At 39.1% G+C, this 21365-nt stretch overlaps 1 protein-coding gene across 1 annotated transcript; it reads right to left on the bottom strand.

Annotated features, from left to right (window-relative positions):
* Window positions 1-2763: 2763 nt before the first annotated feature.
* Window positions 2764-19367, bottom strand: LOC107139912 (hibernation-associated plasma protein HP-27-like). Its single transcript, XM_015482790.2, has 3 exons — window positions 19198-19367; window positions 6484-6612; window positions 2764-3771 (listed from the first exon to the last, which is right to left on the bottom strand). Exons 1-3 carry the CDS (start codon window positions 19208-19210, stop codon window positions 3296-3298), a joined length of 618 nt encoding a protein of 205 aa, XP_015338276.1. The 5' UTR covers window positions 19211-19367; the 3' UTR covers window positions 2764-3295.
* Between the last annotated feature and the right edge of the window lie 1998 nt (window positions 19368-21365).

Genomic DNA, 21365 nt, shown 5'->3' on the forward strand with positions numbered 1-21365 from the left:
TTTAAGATGTAAGAATCCAAAGGTTATTGTCTTATTATAATCATGAAGTGAACTCAAGCTTTCTCCCAAATATTTGTGGTGGTTGTAATTTGTTAAAGGGAATGCATCCCCATAGGATTCAGAAAAATCTTACAAGTAGTTCAAGATAATTGTTCTGAAGAATATTATTAGCTTGAACTATAGGAGGAGAAATGAAAAGTGTCCTTTGGACTCTATAGATTTTGTCCAGGAAGCATCCTGAGAAAGTTACGTGGTTGCAAAGTTGTTTTTCCTTTGGAAAAGACTCAGAGAGCAGAGCCATGAGTTCAGAGGCCATGGTGATGATGGTGGTGGTGTATGTGGGGGAGGTGGGGTGGACAAAGCCACAGGGAACAATTCTGAGACAGTAGAACTGAGTCCAAATCAAGGAACTGGCAACATGTGTCTGGATATCAAAATGGCTGTGGAACACTAAGTCTGGGTGTCTCTAGTTTTCCCTCTTGTGAACACAAGTGTCTACTGTATGTATCCTATTCCATCACTGTATGTTGGGTGTGTAAGAACCAGTTAACTTGTCTCCCTGTCTTACAGGTCTTCAGATGGAAAGAAAAGGAGCTCTAAGAAAGTGTCCTTGAGATGCGTTACTTGGATTTGGTCCTCATGTAAATGAGCTACTGAAATTTGAGCTGATGACATAATGCTCTCTTATCATGAAACTTGATGTCTCTAGGAAGAGATGATTGTTTTGCATGTGGATGGGTGGATTGAATAGGAGCTGCACATGCTAGAGAATTCTCTCTTGCCCGGTGCTGATGTTTAGATCTGGAATGTCCCTCAAAGGCTCATGTGTTGAAGACTTTGTCCCTAGTGCAACAATGTTCAATGGTGGGACCTTTGGGGAGGTGAATGGATCATGGAATCTAACCTCACCTCATCAGTGGCTTAGTTCGTTAATGGATTCATGATTGGGTGGCATTATTGGGAGGTGGAAACTGTAGGAGGATGTAGGACCAAGCTGGAGAAAGCAGGTTAGTAAGGCTGAACCCTGGATGGGTATATCTTGTCACTGGACCCTTCCCGCCCTTTTCTCTCTGCTTCCCAGCAAGCATGAGGTAAACAGATATCCTCCACCATGCCCTTCCGCCATGATGTTCTCTTCACCAAGGCCCAAAGTAACGGAGCTAACCACCACAGACTGAAACCTCCAAAAGTTGAGCAAAAATAAATCTTTCCTCCCTTAGATTGATTTTCTTAGATGATTATCACAGTGATGAAAAGTTGACTAACACATTCAAAGGAGGCTGCCATTTTTGTTCTAGTCAAGTCATCCACGTGGAAGAGGAAAATCCACATTTTGGACTGCAATCTGCTCTGCTCAAAGTTCACCAGTTTAAAATTTTGATCTCATCCAAACACCCTCCAAACTGACAGATCAAAGGAACCATTGCAGTCACCATGCCATGAGGAAACCCAGGTAGCCCATGAAGAGGAATGGAATGGGAACCCCTGGCCCACAGTGCAGCTGAGCTCTTGGCTGAAAGAAACTACTTCACAGGCCTGTGAGGAAGCCGTCTTCAAGGTGGACTTTTTAATCCACGAAGCTAACAGACCTAATTGAAGCCACGTGGGACAGAAGTAAGACTTCATACCTGAATTGCAGATACAAAATTAAGGAAAATTAGTGTTATTTTTAGTTGCTCCGTTTTTGGGTGCTTTGTTATGTAGCAATAGATAGATAATGGGTGCAGTGTAGTTCTAGGCACATGGTGGCTTACCAATAAAGTAGCAGTGATTGATTGATTTCCTGGTTGAAATACTCTTTATTGATCTTGGTAATATGTAAGGAGAACTTACTGTTGCATTAGAAGCTCATTAAATCTAAGTTGTAATCATTATTGAAATCTACTGATGGGGTGTGATAGGGAATAGAGGAAAGGAGGAGAAAGTCCTAGAAGTCAGGTCCTTTTCTCTGAGGAGGAAATTGCTCACATTCACTGAGGAAAAAAATATTGATGGGAAAGTTGGAGAGGTCCTGCCACCTCCAAACTAGGAAAGAGTGTTTTACTTAGTCGCTTCCCATCCAGCAGGTTGCGGCTAATTCAGTGTGAAACAGGAGAAACTCAGGACGCATTTCTTCAATCCTACTCTCCTTCCCATTCATTCCCTCCTCAGAAGTAGAGAAAATTCATCAGCATTTTTATTGTAATTTAAGCCAATATTCACTTATCACAGAGATAGTTACATCACCACCTTCCTCTTTGATTGTGAAGGGGAAAGTGAGGGCCTTGGAGGAAAGATGCCAGGGCTGGAGGTCAGAGGGGAGGGGGGAGCAGCATCATGCTCCAGGATCATCGTCACCCAGCAGCTCTGTAGCCTGGAGGAGGCTGGCTCTGCCTCCCCCCAGGACTTCATCCTTCTCCATTCACTGTGCGTGTGTGCACACATGCACACACGCACACAAGCATGCACACATGCACACAAGCACGCACACATGCACACATGCATGCACACATGCACACACGCACACACGCACACATGCATGCACACACGCACACACACATGCATGTGCACACTCACACAAAGGCTAGCACACTTCTGGGCATGAACTAGAGGCTGTTAGAGTCTAAGGACTTCCCAGTTATGCTTTTATTCCTTTGAGAGCAATGCTTTGATCAATTCTCTGCTTAACCCAAGATGTGAGCATGGTCTCCTAGGAATCCTAGTGAAAAGATTTATTACTGTATTATCATTCATGTTGTCTCCTTTCCAGTTTTTTTTTTTTTGCTAACTATTTGAGTAAGATGCAAGATTTCTTTTAATGCACCATAAATTGAAAGATCTCCATGCTTCATATTTACATAATTTTTCCCATGTAGGTAAAAAAATCCAAAATACTTTAAAATAATATGAATTAGTGGACAACCTAATGGAGGTTCATTGCCTAATTTCAGTGATCTGCTTTAAAAATCACCTTATTAGTCATGTATTTTATTCACATCCAAATGATAATTTTAAAGTACACGATCATAAAGGAACATTCTGTTTTTAAATTATTTACTTGTATTTTGACTAACATCATATTTGTACTTATTTATGAAATACAGTATTATAATCCAATATAATCCAATAAATGTGTACAATGTGTACTGATCAAACCAGGGGTAGCACTTTATCTCATCACATAGGATCAGGTTTTTATGTGCTGGGATTGTAATTTTGAAAGGAAATGAGGACCTTAGAAGAAAGAGGAATATTCTCTCTCTGAAGTTGGGCCCTCTTAGGGAAGGAGTTGTAGTACTGATATAAACCAGGGCTCTTAATTTTCATGAATCAAAAACCCAGAGAACACAGTTTGAATGGTCCCCCTTTCAAGTTCTGTTTGGTTCAGCTTGTTCTCCAGCCAGACCTTGTCTCCCTTTCCCAGCTGTAAGACGGCCGTTCCTGAAATGTGCTCATAGCCATCCCGGGCCTCTGCTTCTCTCTCCATGACCTGGGTGCCATCTCTCATGAGGCTCACCTTCACAGCCCTCTGGACGGCTTCCATGTGAAATCCAAAATGGTAGAGTCCTGGGACCGTGCAGGTGAACACGCCAGTGGCCAGATCAAAGATTCCCTGAGAGTCATGCAGGGCTTCCTTGAAGATCACAGGCTGGGAGGGAGCTGGGAGCAGCTCATCTACCTTCACTGCAAAGGCCGATGTAAGTCTGCTATTGCAATCCCTCAACATTCCTGGTGGCCCTTGTGGCCCTGGTATCCCTGGAATCCCTGGTAGTCCTGGCATACCGGGAGGTCCTAGACATCAAGATAAACAGAAGACAGAGTGAGGCGCTGTGAGCAGTGGTTTTCTGCCTTGTGCTCCTTCCCCACCTCCACCTGCTGCCTTCCACGTCATCTCCATCAATTCTCTTAGGGACAGCTCAGTCATTACCTTCTCATCTACACCCTCCTGGGAATCTCTCTCTCTTCAACATTTGTACTGACAGTTGTACAGAACTTGTTACTCTACGATATCAAACCTGCTTAACGTGTTCACATTCCCTCTTTGTGGGTCTCTTGAGGGCTGTAATACAAAATTTGCATCTAATTGTTAGGAAATTATTTTTGACATGGAGTTGTCTCTTGTCCCTTGCTCATTAAATATACTAAGGAAAGAATAAAGGTCACAAAGAAGAAATGAAAGAAGGTGAGAGGAATGTAGAAGGGAGGGAGATAGAGAAGATAAGAAAAAAGCATCCCCCGATGCTTTTCCCAAACTAGTTTACAACTATTCAGTTAAATATCTATTTAAAGTAGGAATTCTCAAGAGTCAAGATATCAGAGCAGGGAGAATCTATAGTGAATGCTGCAAAACTCTTAGAAATACTGGTCTATGTCATGGCATCTTATGCAGTAAGAATCAGCTTAATATTGAAAATCAAATTATGGAATATTAAAATAATGGGAATTATTATTGACCCACAGGTCTGAAATTAGGCAGTATAAAACTTGAATAATGAATACATATGTCACAGAATAAGAAGAAAGAAACCTTAGAATATTATCCATATCAGACCTTCTTGAAAAATTTAACATTACTGCTTGAATGTGTATTTCCACAGCTTTCTATATCCATAACATGTTTCTTAGGGTGACAGTGAACTAAAAGAGTAAACTGCAGTGCTTGAGGGCATTTCATCGATGGATAACCTTGTTCTATAATTTGATAAAATTATTGTTTTTGGATTTAAAAATTCAAATACTTTTTTTTTGGTACTGAGGATTTAACCCAGGGGCATTTTACCACTGAGCTACTATTTTTTTTTTGAGATAGGGTCTTGATAAGATGCTTAGGGCCTCACTATGTTGCTGAGGCTGGTTCTGAACTTGAGGTCCTCCTGCCTCAACCTCCTGAGTCACTGGGGTTACAGGCTCAAGTACCCATTTTTGCAACATAGTTGATTTGTTTGGCCTAAGTCCAAATTTCTCTTTTCTTTTTATAACCTGGTGAAATGACTTCTGTGGAATCACACAGCTAGTTTATGGCAGGATTTCTGGCTTACTGTACTTTCCACGACATCACTCAGACTGATAGATAAAGGAATTATAAATATTTGGATGTAGCCCATATACCCTAGTATAAGTATCATAGATATGGTATCTGATGGGATAAAATATTCATATGCAGCCCAACTTTGATCCTTCCTTAATCACCAATACCAGACCCAGTGGAGGAGCTGATGTCTAACCTAGATTTGCTGTTTATTAATCATTTTAATTTTGCTTATTCAAGGTCATGTAATTTTATCGGTTGAAATGGGAAATGTATTGTGTTGGGAAATGTGTCCTATCTTCAAGAAAATGAGACTGAAGCACAGGGAGGTTTGGTGTTTTTGCTACCATCACACACAGGCCTTTCTTCAAAACCTCATTGTAGGGAACATGCCAATGGTAAGATTGTACTTCTGGGTGTGTCCTAAAGGCCCATGTAGCTGTGCCAATGTAGGAAAATTCATTCAACAATTTCTAGGAAGAATCACTGTCATTTCTTTTACATTTTTGTATGCTGTGAAAATCAATGTTGCATATTTTTCTTCTATAACATCACACTGATGTGTAACATTCAGTTAAATGATCTATATAAACAGCTTGGCAAAGTTCCCAGCAATATTAGTTTTTAAGTTATTATCTTAATTGTTTAAAAACCCTGGATACCAAATACACTAACTTGCTCTCCAAACATAGAGAAATTACTTAACTCTGTAAGCCACAAGAGTCACCAGTTCTAAAGACACCCTACCTGCATGACAGAATAATCCTGGGTCTTCCAAGAAATACAAATGCCCTAATGCACTTTCCGAGAGTCTGATTTATGAGACCTGAAGCATGGATCTTGCTCTTAGCCTTTTACTCCCTCTCTGCCATGTGACCTTGAAGTACCCGAGGGTGAGTAGAGTCTACTTCAAGGCCATTGAATCTGGCTTGTTCATGTGAGTGTTTTGATCATGGAAATAGGATAGAGTGATGGTGTGTAAGTTCTCACCTTAGTGTTAAGGGACCTCACGTGATCAACCTCTTAGGCTCCTAGGATTGCCCAAAGAAACATATGGTCCTGGTGGCCATCACTGTTTCACTCTGGACTCCAAAGAAACAGAGAGAGTCCCTCCACTTAGGCCTCGGGACCAGGCTGAGCCTCTTCATGTGACCTGCATGCTTGGTTGGAATATGAAGTTGTGTGGATTTTTCTTTGGATCACTTGGTTTGGGTTGGTGTATGTTGAAATATTTGCATGACTGTAGTTGGTGTTCAGAAAATAATTTTTAAACATATGTTGAGCATTTTTATATGCAGCTATGGTTAAGAAGTGGTGAAGAAGGAGCTAGAACTCCCCAGCTCCACAGCCTTCTAACAAAGAGGTTTGCTGTGAGCATCACGTCCATCTTGGTCATCTTGGACCTTTAATGACGTAGAGTCATTTTGTCAAATGATAGAAAAGCTAGTACAAAGCAGAAGAAGGATGTTTCTTACCTTGTGGGCCTCTTAATCCTGGTAAACCTGGGATGCCTCGAGGTCCTTGAACATTACAAGATTCAGGATTTGGGGGATATTCAGAACCCATCACTGACATTAGTACGGACAGGGCCAAAATCCAGATGCCTGCATCAGAAAAAAAAAAAAAAAAAGAGATGTGGAAACATGGCCAGGTGTTACCTTCATTAATGGTTCCTTTCTCCTCTGTGTGGAGGCAGCACCTCCCAAAGATGCCCAGTGACTCACAAAACTGGTACAGAGCCCAAACAATGAAACTGGGTCCCAGCCTGCCTCGGCCTTAAAGCAACAGCATTTTCAGAAGTGGCAGAAATACTTTCAGGTTATAGGGTCCGTGTAAAAAATTGCTCTTCTATATTAAACTGTAATGGTTCATAAGGAACTCTCACTTGGCAATATCCCTTCCAAATATGTTAATTATATGAAAATTTGCCAAAAAATAAAAAAAAAACCCTACATTAAATAGACAAGCAATCAGAACCCATTAAAAGCCCACAATTGCATTTCTTGTCGGGAAATTCTTGTGATTGCTATTCAGAGCATCCTTAGTTTTCCCCTACACGTGGGTCTTCTAGAGAAATCTATTTCTTAATTAAGTATAAGAATGATTTATAGGATCCTCTGAAGCCTTTGTGATTTTGTTTTGTTTTGTTCAAGGCCATGGGGCTACATGCAGGAAGATACCAGCAGAGGGGAGAGCTCTCCTTCTGTGCAATTTGAAGCTGATGAATTACCCATTAAATGCACCCACCACTTCTTATCTCTGGGAAGAGGTTCAGCACCCACTTGTAAAATGTAGCTTTGTTCTGGAAGAACATTTGAGCTGTCCCCAAGTTTTAGATACGGCAATTATCAGCATTCAATACTGAGAAGAAAACATTACAGAGTATATTTGGGCTTGGTGGGGGCTTTGGTACAGAGAGTGTTGGTAAAAATGTTGCATTTGGCCTAATATCCTTTTTCTGAATCTCTGAATTTCTATGAAAGGCAGCAGAAAATGTGGTAGTTTTAAATACTGAGTGCGTCAAATAATGATTGCAGTTTACTAGTGACCCTGCTATTTAATGCTCAAACAACTCTAGGAACCATCCTGTACCGCTGTCTCCATTTTATTGGTCAGGAAACTGAGACACAGAAAGCTATAACAAGTTGGTCCAGAAGTAGACCCTAGTAATAGCTAGGGCCAGTATTCTAATTCAGGATTTCTTAAACAGGGGCTCATATTGCCTTGTAATAAATCTGCTTAAATAGACTCTCCTGTTTCTCAATGATGAAGACACATTAGGGGCAGATGGTTGCCGGTGGGAGAGAGCGGCTCCTGATGAATAAAGGATGAATTTCTTGAGCGACAGCAATTATATTATGCTTCTGTAACGCTGGCCGCAAAAAGAGGTAACGCGTTTATTTTTGATGTTTCATGTTTTAATTGAGGAAAAAGAGGTCATACTCATTCAAGAAAACGAGTTTGATAAATATCAACTCACAACAAGACTTCTCCTTTATGCCTCTCCCTTCCACCTGCCTCTTGGGGCTATTATGAGCCAATTCCAGATTCCTTTGTTACACTTATAAATATATTTCTAAAAGTTACTCTCACAATTAGCTTCCAAAAGGTGGTGACATCCACCTGGCCTGCACCATCACCGTTGTCTTCTTGGCCTGTGTACTTTGATGAATCACTTGGCCATGTAGGAGAGACCTGAGTAGCAAGGAACTGAATGTCACCTCCAGCTAATGGCCAAGAAGGAACTGCAGACCTCAGTCCTGCAAACTTCAGAGAGCTCAGTCTTTCTGGTAACCACGTGAGCTTGACATCAGTGTTTCCCCAGGTAGGTGGTAGATGACCACAGCCTAGGCCTCTCTGTGATTGCAGCTTGTGAGAGGTCCTGGAGAGAAGGACTCAGATACACCAGGCCCAAATTCCTGACTAAAGCCACTGGGGGGCAATAAAAGTGTTGCCTGAAGCCATTAAGTTTTGTGTGATTTACTACTCAAGAAGGAATTTTTATTTTAATTAAGTTATCATTATAGTTTTGCTTCCTATGCCTTGTGCTAAATATCTTTGCTTATGCCCACGTCATAAAGATATTCTCTCTTTTTTTTTGGGGGGGGTAAGAGTTTTACATAGAGCTATAATCTAAAAATCAGGTCTATGATCTGTCTTAAATTAATTTTTGCATAAGGTATAAGCATAGTCAATGCTAATTTTTATCTTTAAAAAAAATCAGTTGTCCCAGTACTATTTGTTAAGGAAGGCTTTATTTCCCTTTGAATGATTGGTGACTTTTCAAAAGTCATTTGATTATTTCATTGTGCGTCTCTTTCTGGGTGCATTTTCTTATTGGAACACTAATTATACACAGTAGCAGGATTCATATGTCATACTTGTATACATAACATACTTATATCAATCTCATTCCCAAGACCTTCTCTTCCCTCCCCTCCTCCCTCCAGATCTGCTTACACTACTCTACCGATCTCCCTTCTGTTGTAATTTATTAGTACGTTATATAGTATAATTAATTAGTATTTATAATAATGAATTAATACTACTAATAATTAATTAGTATGTTACATATATATTCATACGTAGACATAAGATAGTTTTCATTCCCCTATACTTCCACCTGCTCTCCCCTCCTCTGTTTTGATTCTTTTTCTCTATTCTGTTGTCTCCCTTCTATTTACTTTTATTATTATTTTTTTAAATTTCTTCTCTCTCTCCAGCTTCCACTTAGGAAAGAAAATATTTGACCCTTGAATTTCTATGTCTGGTTTATTTCACTTACCTTGATATTCTCAAGCCCTATTTACTTTTCCACAAATGAATCAATTCCATTCTTCTTTATGGCTGAGTAAAACTCCATTGTGTTTATAAACTAAATTTTCTTTATCCATTTATCTGTTGATGGCATCTGGGCTGGTTTCAAACTTGGCTATTGTGAATTGTGCTGCTATAAATATTGGTATGAATGTATCACTCAAGCATACTGATTTTACATCTTTTGGACAATTACCAAACTGTGCAATAGCTGGGTTATATGGTGGTTTCCTTCCTAATCATTTGAGAAATCTCCATACTGCCTCCATAGTGTCATACTAATTTATAATCCCACCAACAATGTATAAGTGCACATTTTTCCCCATATCTTTACCAGTAATTATTGTTGTATTATTTATGATTGCCATTCACTGGCATGAGATGAAATTTCAGTGTAGTTTTGATTTACATCTCCCTCATTGATGAGCATATTGAACATTTTTCATATATTCATAGACTATTTGTATTATTATTTCTCTTGAGAGGAATCTATATGTTGCTTTTGATAATATGCCCATTTTAACAATATTAATTCTACCTATGCAAGAATGTGGGTTTTTTTTTCCTTTCATTCATTTTCTCTTGAGAGGTGCCTGTTTAGATGTTTTTCCCACTTATTGATTGGTTATTCATCTCTATGTATGGTTTGATGCCAGTATCAGGCTGGTTTTGTTAGTATAGCTCTGTAGAATAATTTGAGATCAGGTATTGTGATGAGCATTGCTCTTCTTGCTCAGAACTGCTTTGGCTATTCTGGGTCTCTTATTCTTCTAGTTGAAGTTTAGGAATATTTTTTTTCTGATCCTGGAATGCCATTGATACTTTGATGGGGAAAGCATCGAATCTATAAGTTGCTTTTGGAAATATGCCCATTTTAATAATATTAATTCTACATATGCAAGAACATGGGAGTTTTTTTTTTCCTTTTTGAAGTCCTCTTAAATTTCTTTCTTCAGTCTTCTATTCTTTTCATAGTAGAGGTCTTTCATCTCCATAGTTATATCTATTTCTGTTTTAGACAGCTTTTCTGTCACTGTGACCAAAATACCTGACAAGGACAACCTAAAGGAGAAAGAGTATATTTGGGGGCTATGGTTTCAGAAGTCTGAGTCCATAAATGGTAACTCCATTGCTCTGGGTCCAAGTTGAGACAGCACATCAAGTGGGGAGGGCCCAGTGGAAGAAAGCTTCTCAGCTTATGGTAGGGTCAGGAGGAGAGGAAGAGGGAGAGGGACAGGGATCCTAAATATAGGATCATGTCATCAGCAAACAAATAATTTGAATTCTTATTTTCCTATTTGTATCTTTTAATTTTCTTTTCTTGCCTGATTGCTCTGGCTAGAGTTTCAAGAACAATATTAAATAGGAGTGGTAAGATTGAATATCCTTGTTTTTTCCTGATTTTAGAAGAAATTATTTAAGATTTTTCCATTCAGTATGATATTGGCTTTGGGTTTGTCATATTTAGCCTTTATGATTTGAGGTAATTTGCTTCTATATCTAATTTTTCGAGTGTTTTTAATATGAATGGATGCTTGATTTTGTAGAAGGCTTTTTCATCTATTCAGATGATCATGTGATTTTTGTCCTTGATCCTATGTAAATTATATTTATTGATTTATGTATATTGGAGCAAACTTGAATCTCTGGAATGAAGCCAAGTTGATTCTGGTGTACAATCTTCCTAATGTGTTTTTAAATATTATTTGCTAATATTTTATTAAGGATTTTGCATTTTATTAACTTGGGCTCTGAGCTTAATTATTTCCTGTGTTAATTTGGTTTCAGAATAGCTTTATTCTGCTATAGCATTAGATTATTTATTTAGAATACTTCCTTTTTTGATGTAGGCACTTAAAGCTATAATCTTTCCTCTTAAAACTGCTTTTATACTGTCCCAGGGATTTTGGTATGTTTTATCACTGTTCTCAATTGAGTCTAGAAATTTTAAAATTTCTCCTTTCATTTCTTCTGTGATCCACTCCTTGTTTAAAAGAATATTGTTCAATTTACATGTGTTTATGTATTTTCTATAATTTTTCTTGCTGTCGATTTCTAATTTAATTTCATTATGATCTCCTAAAATGCACACTGAGTATTCAAGTTAATTATATCTCCTCTTCGAGGTTGAAAATTCTGTTTTCTATGTAATCTAATCTTTTGGCCATAACAGGTCATAACAGGAAGGCAAAAAAATGTTTAAAATATTCAAAACATGAACATAGGGTAAGTAGGGTCATATTTTCAGGTGAACTTTTGGTCATATTTTCAAGTGAACTTTTCATTTGATTCATTGTGTATTCATTTTCAGGAGTTTTGGTTGGTTTCTTTTCAGAATTTCTACCTCTTTATTGATATGGTCATTCAACTCCTGTTTTTGCTGTCTTAATTCATTCCTTAGATCTTCTTTTCGTTCATTACACATTGTAATATATTTGGGGGGTGTACCTGGGATCGAACTCAGGCACACTCAACCACTGAGCCTTATCTCCAGCCCTATTTTGTATTTTATTTACAGACAGGGTTTCACTGAGTTGCTTTGTGTCTCCATGTTGCTGAGGCTGGCTTTGAACTCATGCTCCTCCTGTCTCAGCCTCCTGAGCTGCTGGGATTAAAGGCATGCACCACTGCACCTGGCAAACATTTTAATACTTTCTATAATCTTTCTCTGGAATTTCACCCCCATCCATGTCTGAGTATTCCTCTGCTGGGGGATTGTGGATTTGGGGTAGGGATTTGTTTGCCTATTTCCTTGTGTTTTCAAAGGTCTTGGTATCTGTTGAAATGGAGTCCTCTTCCTTTTTTATGAGAGCCTCCTCTGGTGTGTAGAGAATTTTTTTTAATACCTTTATTTTATTTTTATGTGGTGCTGAGGATCGAACACAGGGCCTCCTCATGTGAGGCGAGCGCTGTACCACTGAGCTACAACCCCAGCCCAGGGAAATCTTTTTTTTTTATTATTATCTACACATGACATTACAATGATCTTGGCAATTCATACATTTGTATCATTGTAGTTATTTCTTTTATAGTAAGTCCTGTGTTGTTAGTATCTTTTTGCTTCACCATACAGGATCAGCATAATCCAAATATTAATTTCAATTGCCAATGACTCTCAGTTTGCCACTGCAGAACTGATGATTTGTTTCAGTCTTGGAGAGCTGCTGCAACACCGTGGGTTCCTTTGAGTCACTGTGTCGGGACCTCTCTCAATTTCTGTCATAGGAGTATATGTCAAGTGCAAACTGAGGACCCTGCTAGCCACTCCTACTTGTGTCATGGTCATTGGTTTTTGGTTCTTCTCTCCCTTATTCTAGGTGTTAAAGTATTGTTGACACTTGAGTGTACAGTAAGGTGGGCTGTCACTTGGCAGGGTTGTGGGTGTGACCCAGCAACAAAGTGTCTGTCATATGAATTCATAGTGTCCCATTAGTTCCAAACATCTCTCAGAAAAAGAGGAATCAAGCAACAGCAACAATAGTAGCAACCAACATACAGCACTACAATAAATGTCCCATGCCTACTATGACATCTATAACACTAACTACCACAAGAAGAGGAATGGCATGGTCAACAATTAAAGACAGCAACAACAATAAACTAGACAAAGTAAACAGCAGGTGTCAACTATACCACCCACAGTACTAGTAACTGCAAGAATATTCTTAATATTAACGGTGAGGATAGGAATTATATCAACTAAATACTTCTAAAAGATAGCAAAATTATAGTTCATCAAGAGGAAGTGGAACAGGAAGGAAAAACAAATGTTTAAAATATCCAAAACGTGAAGAGAGGGTGAGTAGGGAAGAGATAACAAGGGACAGCAATAAAGAAGGAGGAGTCAAAAAAACTGAAACAAAGAGAGGAAGAGAGAACAAGAGAATTCGTCTACTCTAAGGGGGGAAAAGGGGAGAAAGAGTAATAAGAGAAATAAAAACAAGCAAAAGCTCAAATCTGAACAAACACAAAACTCTTAACCCTCCAAAGTCAAAACAAGGCAACAAATGGGTGGGGAAATGATAAAAATGAAAGAAAAAATATATCCATGTAACACTCAGTACAGAAAGAAACCACACACACTGGAAAAAGAATACAAATAAATGAATTTTCTCTCTTGAGATGATCAAGACTATTGAGGAGGATGGGTGTTCGCTGCCTTGTCTTACTGCCCCTCTTTCCAATTTTGAATTCCCTTTAAAGAGAGCAAGGGCTGGTTGTTGTTAAGCCTATCCACTTTGTGTTGCTCACCAAGTTGCTGGTGGAAGTGACCTAGTTGTAATAGCTCTCAGTTCCATTCTCACTAGTAGAAGTTAAGACAGTAAAAAAGAAAAAAAAGAAAAAGAAAAAAAGATTCCACAATTGGATTTTTGTCTGGACAGACTAAATAGATCCGTCACAGAGCATGGTTAATGCAGAGTGGTAATTGGGAAGTTCTGGTGGCTGGTATTTAGCTCTGATCATCCTTTAAAACTTTGTTGGGTGGTATCTGCCCCAGAAAGTTTAGATCCACACCTCTTATTGCTGGGCAGGTGCTGACCTGTGCTGGACATCTGGATCTCAGGAGCCTCCTGCAAACTGAACTCACGTGGTTGGGTAACTGTCTCTCTGCAGATCTCACACACCACTGCCTGCAAATGTGGTCTTCCCAGGATCAGACTCCTAGTGCAAATGTACCTGCCTGTCCAGCTTTTGGACTCTCCCCAGCTGGTCCCTGAAAGTGAGCCCTCCATATCTCCCTGTATGAATACCCCTGGGAATAATCCTTTCTGTGCCTGTTTCAGTCATGCCCCACTGGTCACACTCTAGATCGCATGCTAGGCACTTGCTGGGAATCTTTTTATACTCTACTGGGCTCCGGCAGCAGAGAGCTTCCTCAGGGCCACTGCACCATGACTTCCCATCTCAGCTGTCCCTCATCAGCCAAGGAACACAGCACTTTCCAAACACCAGCTTGCTGTGCTGCCTCCGGTTCAGGTAAGATCAGACTGCCTTTCATCCCACACATTGTCCCCTACCAAATGATTTTTTGCAGGGGTTCTTGGCTTTGCCTGTGACACCCCTCCCCTCTACAGTGAGCTGGCACCACCTGTATGGCTATTGAGGCTCCGGTGTGTCTTGTCTTGTATTCAGAGTTCCCAAATGTCCTTGCCTTTATTCTCTTACTGATTGATACTGAATTTTAGCAAATTCCCTCTGTCATCCACCTCCTGAGAAGCAATACTCATGCTCCTTGGACCCTGAGTCACAGAGCAACTGGAAAACACACCTTTGCTCTAATCTGCCATCTTTCCTTCCTGGACACAATTTTTAATTTATTAATTTACTTATGTATGCCTATATCAGTTATATTCTTCTTTATTTCTATAACTTGAATTTAAGTGGTGTAAAATTTCTTGTGTTTTTTCTTTTCTTTCTTTCTTTTTTTTTTGAAATATTTTGGCAATCTGAGACATTTTTATTTCCTAATAATTTAACAGGCAAATCAAATAAGCCTGTCAATTTTAAACACTAGTTACCAATATGATTGGAATCTAATTGGATATAATCACAATTTGAAGAGAATCACCATCTTAACAATATTTTGTAACAATTTTTTTTTGGGCACAAACATTTGTTTTCACCTATTTGGTTTAAATGCCTCAGACTAAAATGTTTTTATTTTGGCATTAGTATATATTACACTATTAAAGAAATATTTTCAAAGTGTTCAAACCATTTTACATTTCCACCAAAAATTTATAAGGACTTGAAGTGCTACAATTATTTTTATCAATACTTGGAACAAACAACCATCCCAATTGTAGAATTCTATGAGTTTACAATGTTATATAATACAGTTATGAGGCTTTTAAAATTTTTATTTTATATTGGTAATTTGTGTTCTCCAAAAATGAGTGCATCTCAATTAATTTACCTAATGAATTTAAACAAAAATCTTAACATTCCCTCAACATTTCTGTACTTCAGTTGGTAATTTGTGTCTCTGTTAGTCACCTTCCAATTACTGTAAAAAAAAAAATGCCTGAGAGAATCAACTTAATATGAGGGAAGGTTTTTCTTGGTTCATAGTTTTGCAGTTTTAATCCCTAATTGGTTGACCTCATTGCCTTGGCACTGTCGCAGGACATCATGGCAGAAACTTGTGGCAAAGGAAAACTGCTCACCTCTTGGCAAGTGAGGGAGCAAAAGAGAGTGAGAGCAAGGGCCAGACAGTCCCAGTGTCCCCTCTAAGGGAACATCCCAATGATCTGAAGGCCTCCCAGTCTTCAGAAATATGATTTGCAAATATTTTCTCCCATTGGTCCAGTTGTACATGTGTCTTTGCACTCCCATGATGGGGATTTCTCTCTTTTATTTTCAGTGCTAGGGTAGAGCCCAGGGTCTTGCAAGTGCTCCACCACTAAGACTCACCACCAGCCCACGTAATGACCTTCAAAGAACAACAGCTGTTATTTTTTATGTCTATTGAATCCATATTTTTCTTTTTTTCTGCTTTTGGTGCTGTATCTAAGGAATCTTTGCCTAACCCAAGCTGTGAAGACTTTCTCCTGTTTTATTTGAAGAGTTTTTAAATTTTATCCTTTACATTTAGGTCAATGACCCATACTGTGTTACTTTTGTATATGGTTCAAGAATAGGAACCTAATGGTACTCTCTTGTATGTGGGTTATCTAGTAGTCCCAATAACATTTTAAATTGTTAAAAATATTTAATTGACAACTAAAAATTATATATATATATATATCCAAAGTGTGCAATGTGAATATTTGATACACATATACATTGTATACTGATAACCCCAGTTAATCTAGTCCATCCATCGCCACCCATAGTGAACATTGTGTGTGTTGGGGGTGGGGGGTGGTGAGGACACTGACAACCTACTCTCTTATCACATTTGAAGCAACAACATGGTCTGATTAACTGTGGTTGCCATGCTATATATGAGATCCCTAGAACTTTTTAATTTTGTAACCGAAAGTCTGTATCCTTTGACCAACATCCCTCATTCCTCCACTCCTTAGCCTCCTGTCAACCACCATTCTTCTCTCTGCCTTTAAGTGTCTGAATTTTAGATTTCATGCATAAATGAGATTATACAGTGCTTGTCTTTCTGTGCTAGCTTATTTCACTTAACATTATAGGCTCCAGGTTCATCAAAGCTGTCAAAAATGGCAGGATTTCCTAATTTTTATGGCCATACAATATTATTTTTTTCAGTGATCAACAAATGTTTGCATTTTTATTTATTTTTATTTTTATTCACTCTTTTTAGACGTACATGACTATAGAGGGTATTTTGACATATTATACATACCTGGAATATAACTTAATTTAATTGGACCCCATTCTTGTGGCTGTACGTGATGTGGAGTTTATTGGTGTTATTTTGCAAACATCATATTGTTTTGATTTCTATAACTTCATAATGTAGTATAGCTTTTTAATAGAGTTTGAAATCAGGGAATATGATATCTCTAGCATAGTTCTTCTTTCTCAAATTGCTTTGGCCATTTGGCATCTGACATGTTTTTTTTAAATTTATTTTTTAGTTGTTGATGCACCTTTATTTTATTTACTTGAATATGGTGATGAGAATTGAACCCAGTGCCTTATGCACGCTAGGCAAGCACTCTACCACTGAGCCACAACCCCAGCCCTGTTTTCTTTTTTAAGAGAATATTCTTTGTGTATTGATTTTCTTGTCATCTTTGTTGAAAATCAATCACAAACAGATAACTGGGAAAGATTAAAGACCCATACACATAGGAACACACACACACACACACAAACAATGTAAAAGGTAGAAAGCAAAGAGACAGAGACAAGGAAGAATAAGAGCAAAATAATGTGAGTACTAATTGATTTTTGCAGCTGATTTCTTAGAATGTGGGACTCCAATATATATAACAAAAGTTCTATACAAAAATATTAAATATTTCAAGTTTACTGAATTTTCTATTTATACTTTAATCATGTTAGTTTCTGGAAATGATTATTGACTGCAAAACAGTCAAGAATAATATAGGCCAATATCATGCCCATGCACAGAATATCTGGATTCAAATACAGTCTTCCAAACAGATGACTTCAGACTAATTAGCTAAGCTTCATTAACCTCAATTAAAAAAAAAAAATCTTTAAAATGGAGATCATATCTTCATTAATAGACTAGAGTAAAAGGCATAAAAAGAGTTAGAATATTATCATGGACACAGTAGACATTCTATTAAGTAGTGTACCTTTAAAGAGTGTTGCAAGTAAACTATTAAAGAGGACCTTTCATAATGACCATAATGGCCACCTAGAACTGACTGCTGCCCCCTGGATCATTAGGCAGTATGATCTTTTAAAGGGATAAAGAGAGTATGGTTTGCAAAGCCCAAAAGTTCTCTCTGTTATGTGGATGCTAACTCACCCAGTTAATTCCCATCAGCAGATCCATGCACTGACAGGGTCAAGACTCCCACAGCCCAACCATTTTACCTTTAAACCTTCCTGCACTGTTTCACACATGAGCTTTGCGGGACACCTTACATCCAAACCATAGCACATGAGATAGGAATCTCATGGGAGGCTTCAAGTGTGTAGGAGAATATGTGATCAGTGCTGTAGCTTGGCTGAGGCCACGTGGCATTGAGCAGAGCAGGACACTCATCTGAGAGGTGGTGGGTGACCTGAGCATTGCAATCAACCAGAACTCAAAGTAAAATCTCCCAGGAGACCAACAACCCTGCCCAAGCATCACCTTGGGCTCTACCCACCCACACCGAGTCTAACAAAGGCAAACTGCATCAGCACTTAAGAGCAAACCAGGGCAGCTGCCTGATGTTAGGGACCCACCTTTTTCTCTCTGTCTTCCTCATGACACATACACCAGAGGAGCAGGTCCAGGACAAAGGAAATCAGATGCAAAATAAGAGGAATACCCCCCACTGGACACCAGATCCACAGACCAGCCTGGCATGTGTGACGGGGAGGTACTTTGAATCATATATGAGACCAAGTGACTAGAAAATATTAAAGTTGGACACTATTGATAGCTACCCATGCGTAGCAGTAAGAGTTCCAAAGAGCACAGCTGGAGGTGGGCATGGACTAGTGAAAACTTACCATCATAGACTCCAGACGTCAAATGGCACCTTTCAAGCTTAATGGGTAACTGTTCCTATATTTCTTGAGAAGGAAAGGGAACACAAAACCAGTAACCTACTTCATCTGGCTGTTATGAGGACTAGACACGGAGAATGAAAAAAAAGGGGGTGGGGGGTAGGGGGGACAGGAAGAGGAAAGACAGTGGAATGAATCTGATATAACTTTCCCATGTATATATATGAATACACCACGGTGACTCTCCACTTCATGTACGACCACAAGCCTGGGATCCTAACCAGAATAAGGTACTCTCTGTGTTTGTATAAATATGTCAAAATATACTTTACTGTCATATCACTAACACCAATAAAGAAAAAAAGAAAAATAGTAAAGTCTCAGAAGAGTGAGCTAGCATAGGGAAATGGTTCAGTAATACTTATTTGTCAAATTATTGTTTCATCTTTATACCTTAATGAATTGAGGTTATTCAATAGCCTATTCCATCTGCCTGCCATCTATCATCTATTATTTATCTGTCCTCCATTCCCTTTCCCACAGATATTGTCTTTTTCTGCTTTGTTTCTATTTTTATTCCTCCTTTTCTGAATTAACAAACACAAAGATGATGTCTGTCCCTTTTTGTAGTGTTACAAAATCTGTCACAAGCTCTAAGAACAAAACTGAATGAAACAGGGAAAACTCACTGGAAAAGTTAGCACCATATACTAATGGAAAGCATTGTTCGGGAATCTGTGTTTAATTCAGATCCTTACCTGTACCTCCCATGAAGGAAGCTCTTTTTCCTGCTTTGCTTATTCCAATGTTCAAAAGGAAGACTGAGATTTTGAGATGAAGTTCTTGTTTCTCCAGTTCCTCTGTCAAAATTCTTAGACCTTATTGTTTTCTTCAAGTGTTGGATTCACGAGCTCTCCTAAGATCAATAGGTTGGCTGATTTTTAACCATGAAGAAAGTGGTGCAATTGATGTTCTCACTGGAACATTTCCCCCCACCCATCTCTGGCCATGGGCCCTTGCATAACCATAACCCTGCATAACTCAATTACATTGAAAATATAATATCTAGCTCCAATCTATTCCTGTCCCAGATTCTACTTCATATTCTAATACCCAGCGGAGGATATTGCATCCCATTCTAATGCCTCCAGTGTCAGCTCACCCAATGTACAAAGTCTTAGGTGGACAGCAAAAAGCCAGTTTATACAATGAAAATAACATTCAGTAGCTAGAATGTTTAAAGTGGCCTTTTTACCCTGTATGCAGGGCTTCACAAGAAGCCAAATCTTCATGTGACGGATACTTGAGTGTACATCAAAGTGACAGAATGGCAATAAGCTAAGACTGACTGAAGGGTACATTTCCAGAAGAGCTGGTGGGACTGGGAGTCTGGGACTGTCTTGATTGACAAGTCGGCTTTCCTCTTTTCACTGCGGATCAGCACTGCACCCCACCTGCTGTGACCCTCTGTCAACATGTGAAGCCACACAGAATTCACATTTCTTTACACTTTCAAGTGAGCCATGGAACTAGCCATGCTGATCATTCACCTTTCAGTCATCTCAGAGATATTTTAGTCTAGCTGGGTCTTAATGTCTTCTCTTGCTGAAAGCAGGTGTCTTCCAGGGATCACATTAGATCCAGGGAGCTTGGTGGGCACTGAGGGTGCAGGAAGGCCCAGTCCAGAGGTGCCCGAGTCATTCTATGTTAGTCTGGCTTGTTGCGCTTCCTGCAGGCCGAGGTGCCATGGTCTGGCTGGAGGTGCCTATAGCTCAACAGATTTTCTCCCTGAACACTGTGGCCACAGGTGCCCTTCCATGTGTAGATGCTCCTAGAGCTGGTGCAGTGCCTAGAGCTGCTTCTCAGACTCAGTGAAGTTCGCTGATTCTCCCTTCTCACTGATGGCTCCAGGAGTTCCACTCCTCTCTTCTCTTTGCTTTGCATTATCACCAACTACTCCATCCTTTGGTGGATTGAGAAAGTGGCATTTCCTTTTGCCTGCTAGACCAGGTGTGACTCTGGGCCCTGAAAGTTCTGGCGGTCCTTGAGGTTTACATAGCTGAGGATGTCCCAAAGATCCAACCTCAGCCACAAGTACAGGGACAAGTAATGACCAAGTCTGGAAACGAGGAGCAGAAGATTAGGAGATAATCAGCCACTCTTGTGGGAACCGCATCACCAACTGTATCAAGTAGCAGTATATTTTCTAAATTCTCAAAAACCAGTTATTTTGGAGTTTAGTTCCATGAAATGCCACATGAGTCAAGGCTGGGGCTCACCCAGAAAAGATCATGAGGCACTCTGAGTTGTTTTCCTATTGGACACAACAAAATCCAAGCAAACCAGCAAATACATATTGTTGGAAAACAATGCTGCTTTCTCAAACTCATGCCGACTCTAGTGTGTTTCTTATGGACTCAGAGCCTGTTGTCATCTGTTTAGCAGTCATATTTAAATAATAATTGGAGTAATCTTATTCTTACGACAATTAAGCACCTCCTTTTCCCAAGTGTTACTCTTATGTAAGTTTTATTGCTAATGCTGGCTCTCTATCTCAGTGGGCTTGCAGCAGAGCAGATGGGTGATGAATAGTTCTTTGATGGTAAATGAATCAAAACTACCAAACATTGAATTAGCCATGATTGTTTGCCACTGATCTAAAAATTTTTATTTCACTCTGAAGTATTAAGCCAGTAAGACCAATATACCAGAATTACACTTGCTCACTTTAATACATTTATTATATTGCCTCCTTTGTGGGACTACCAGACCCTTAAGGGCAACTCTCAATCTCTTATCTGTCCTCAATAATCTACCTAAAACATCACAAATTTTGTAACAATTTTTAACAATTATTGGAATTTATCTGAGGAAACATAATCAACTTTTGCATGATCTATTACATTCTTGCTACTAAGTGTTAACC

This window comes from Marmota marmota, unplaced genomic scaffold (assembly GCF_001458135.2).
Source record: "Marmota marmota marmota unplaced genomic scaffold, marMar, whole genome shotgun sequence".
Classification (NCBI taxonomy): Eukaryota; Metazoa; Chordata; class Mammalia; order Rodentia; family Sciuridae; genus Marmota; species Marmota marmota.

Excerpts from the sequence above, each read along its gene's own strand:
- LOC107139912 (XM_015482790.2), bottom strand. Across the intron at positions 3,772-6,483 it reads AGGATTAAGAGGCCCACAAG|GACCTCCCGGTATGCCAGGA; the intron begins GTAAGAAACATC and ends CTTGATGTCTAG.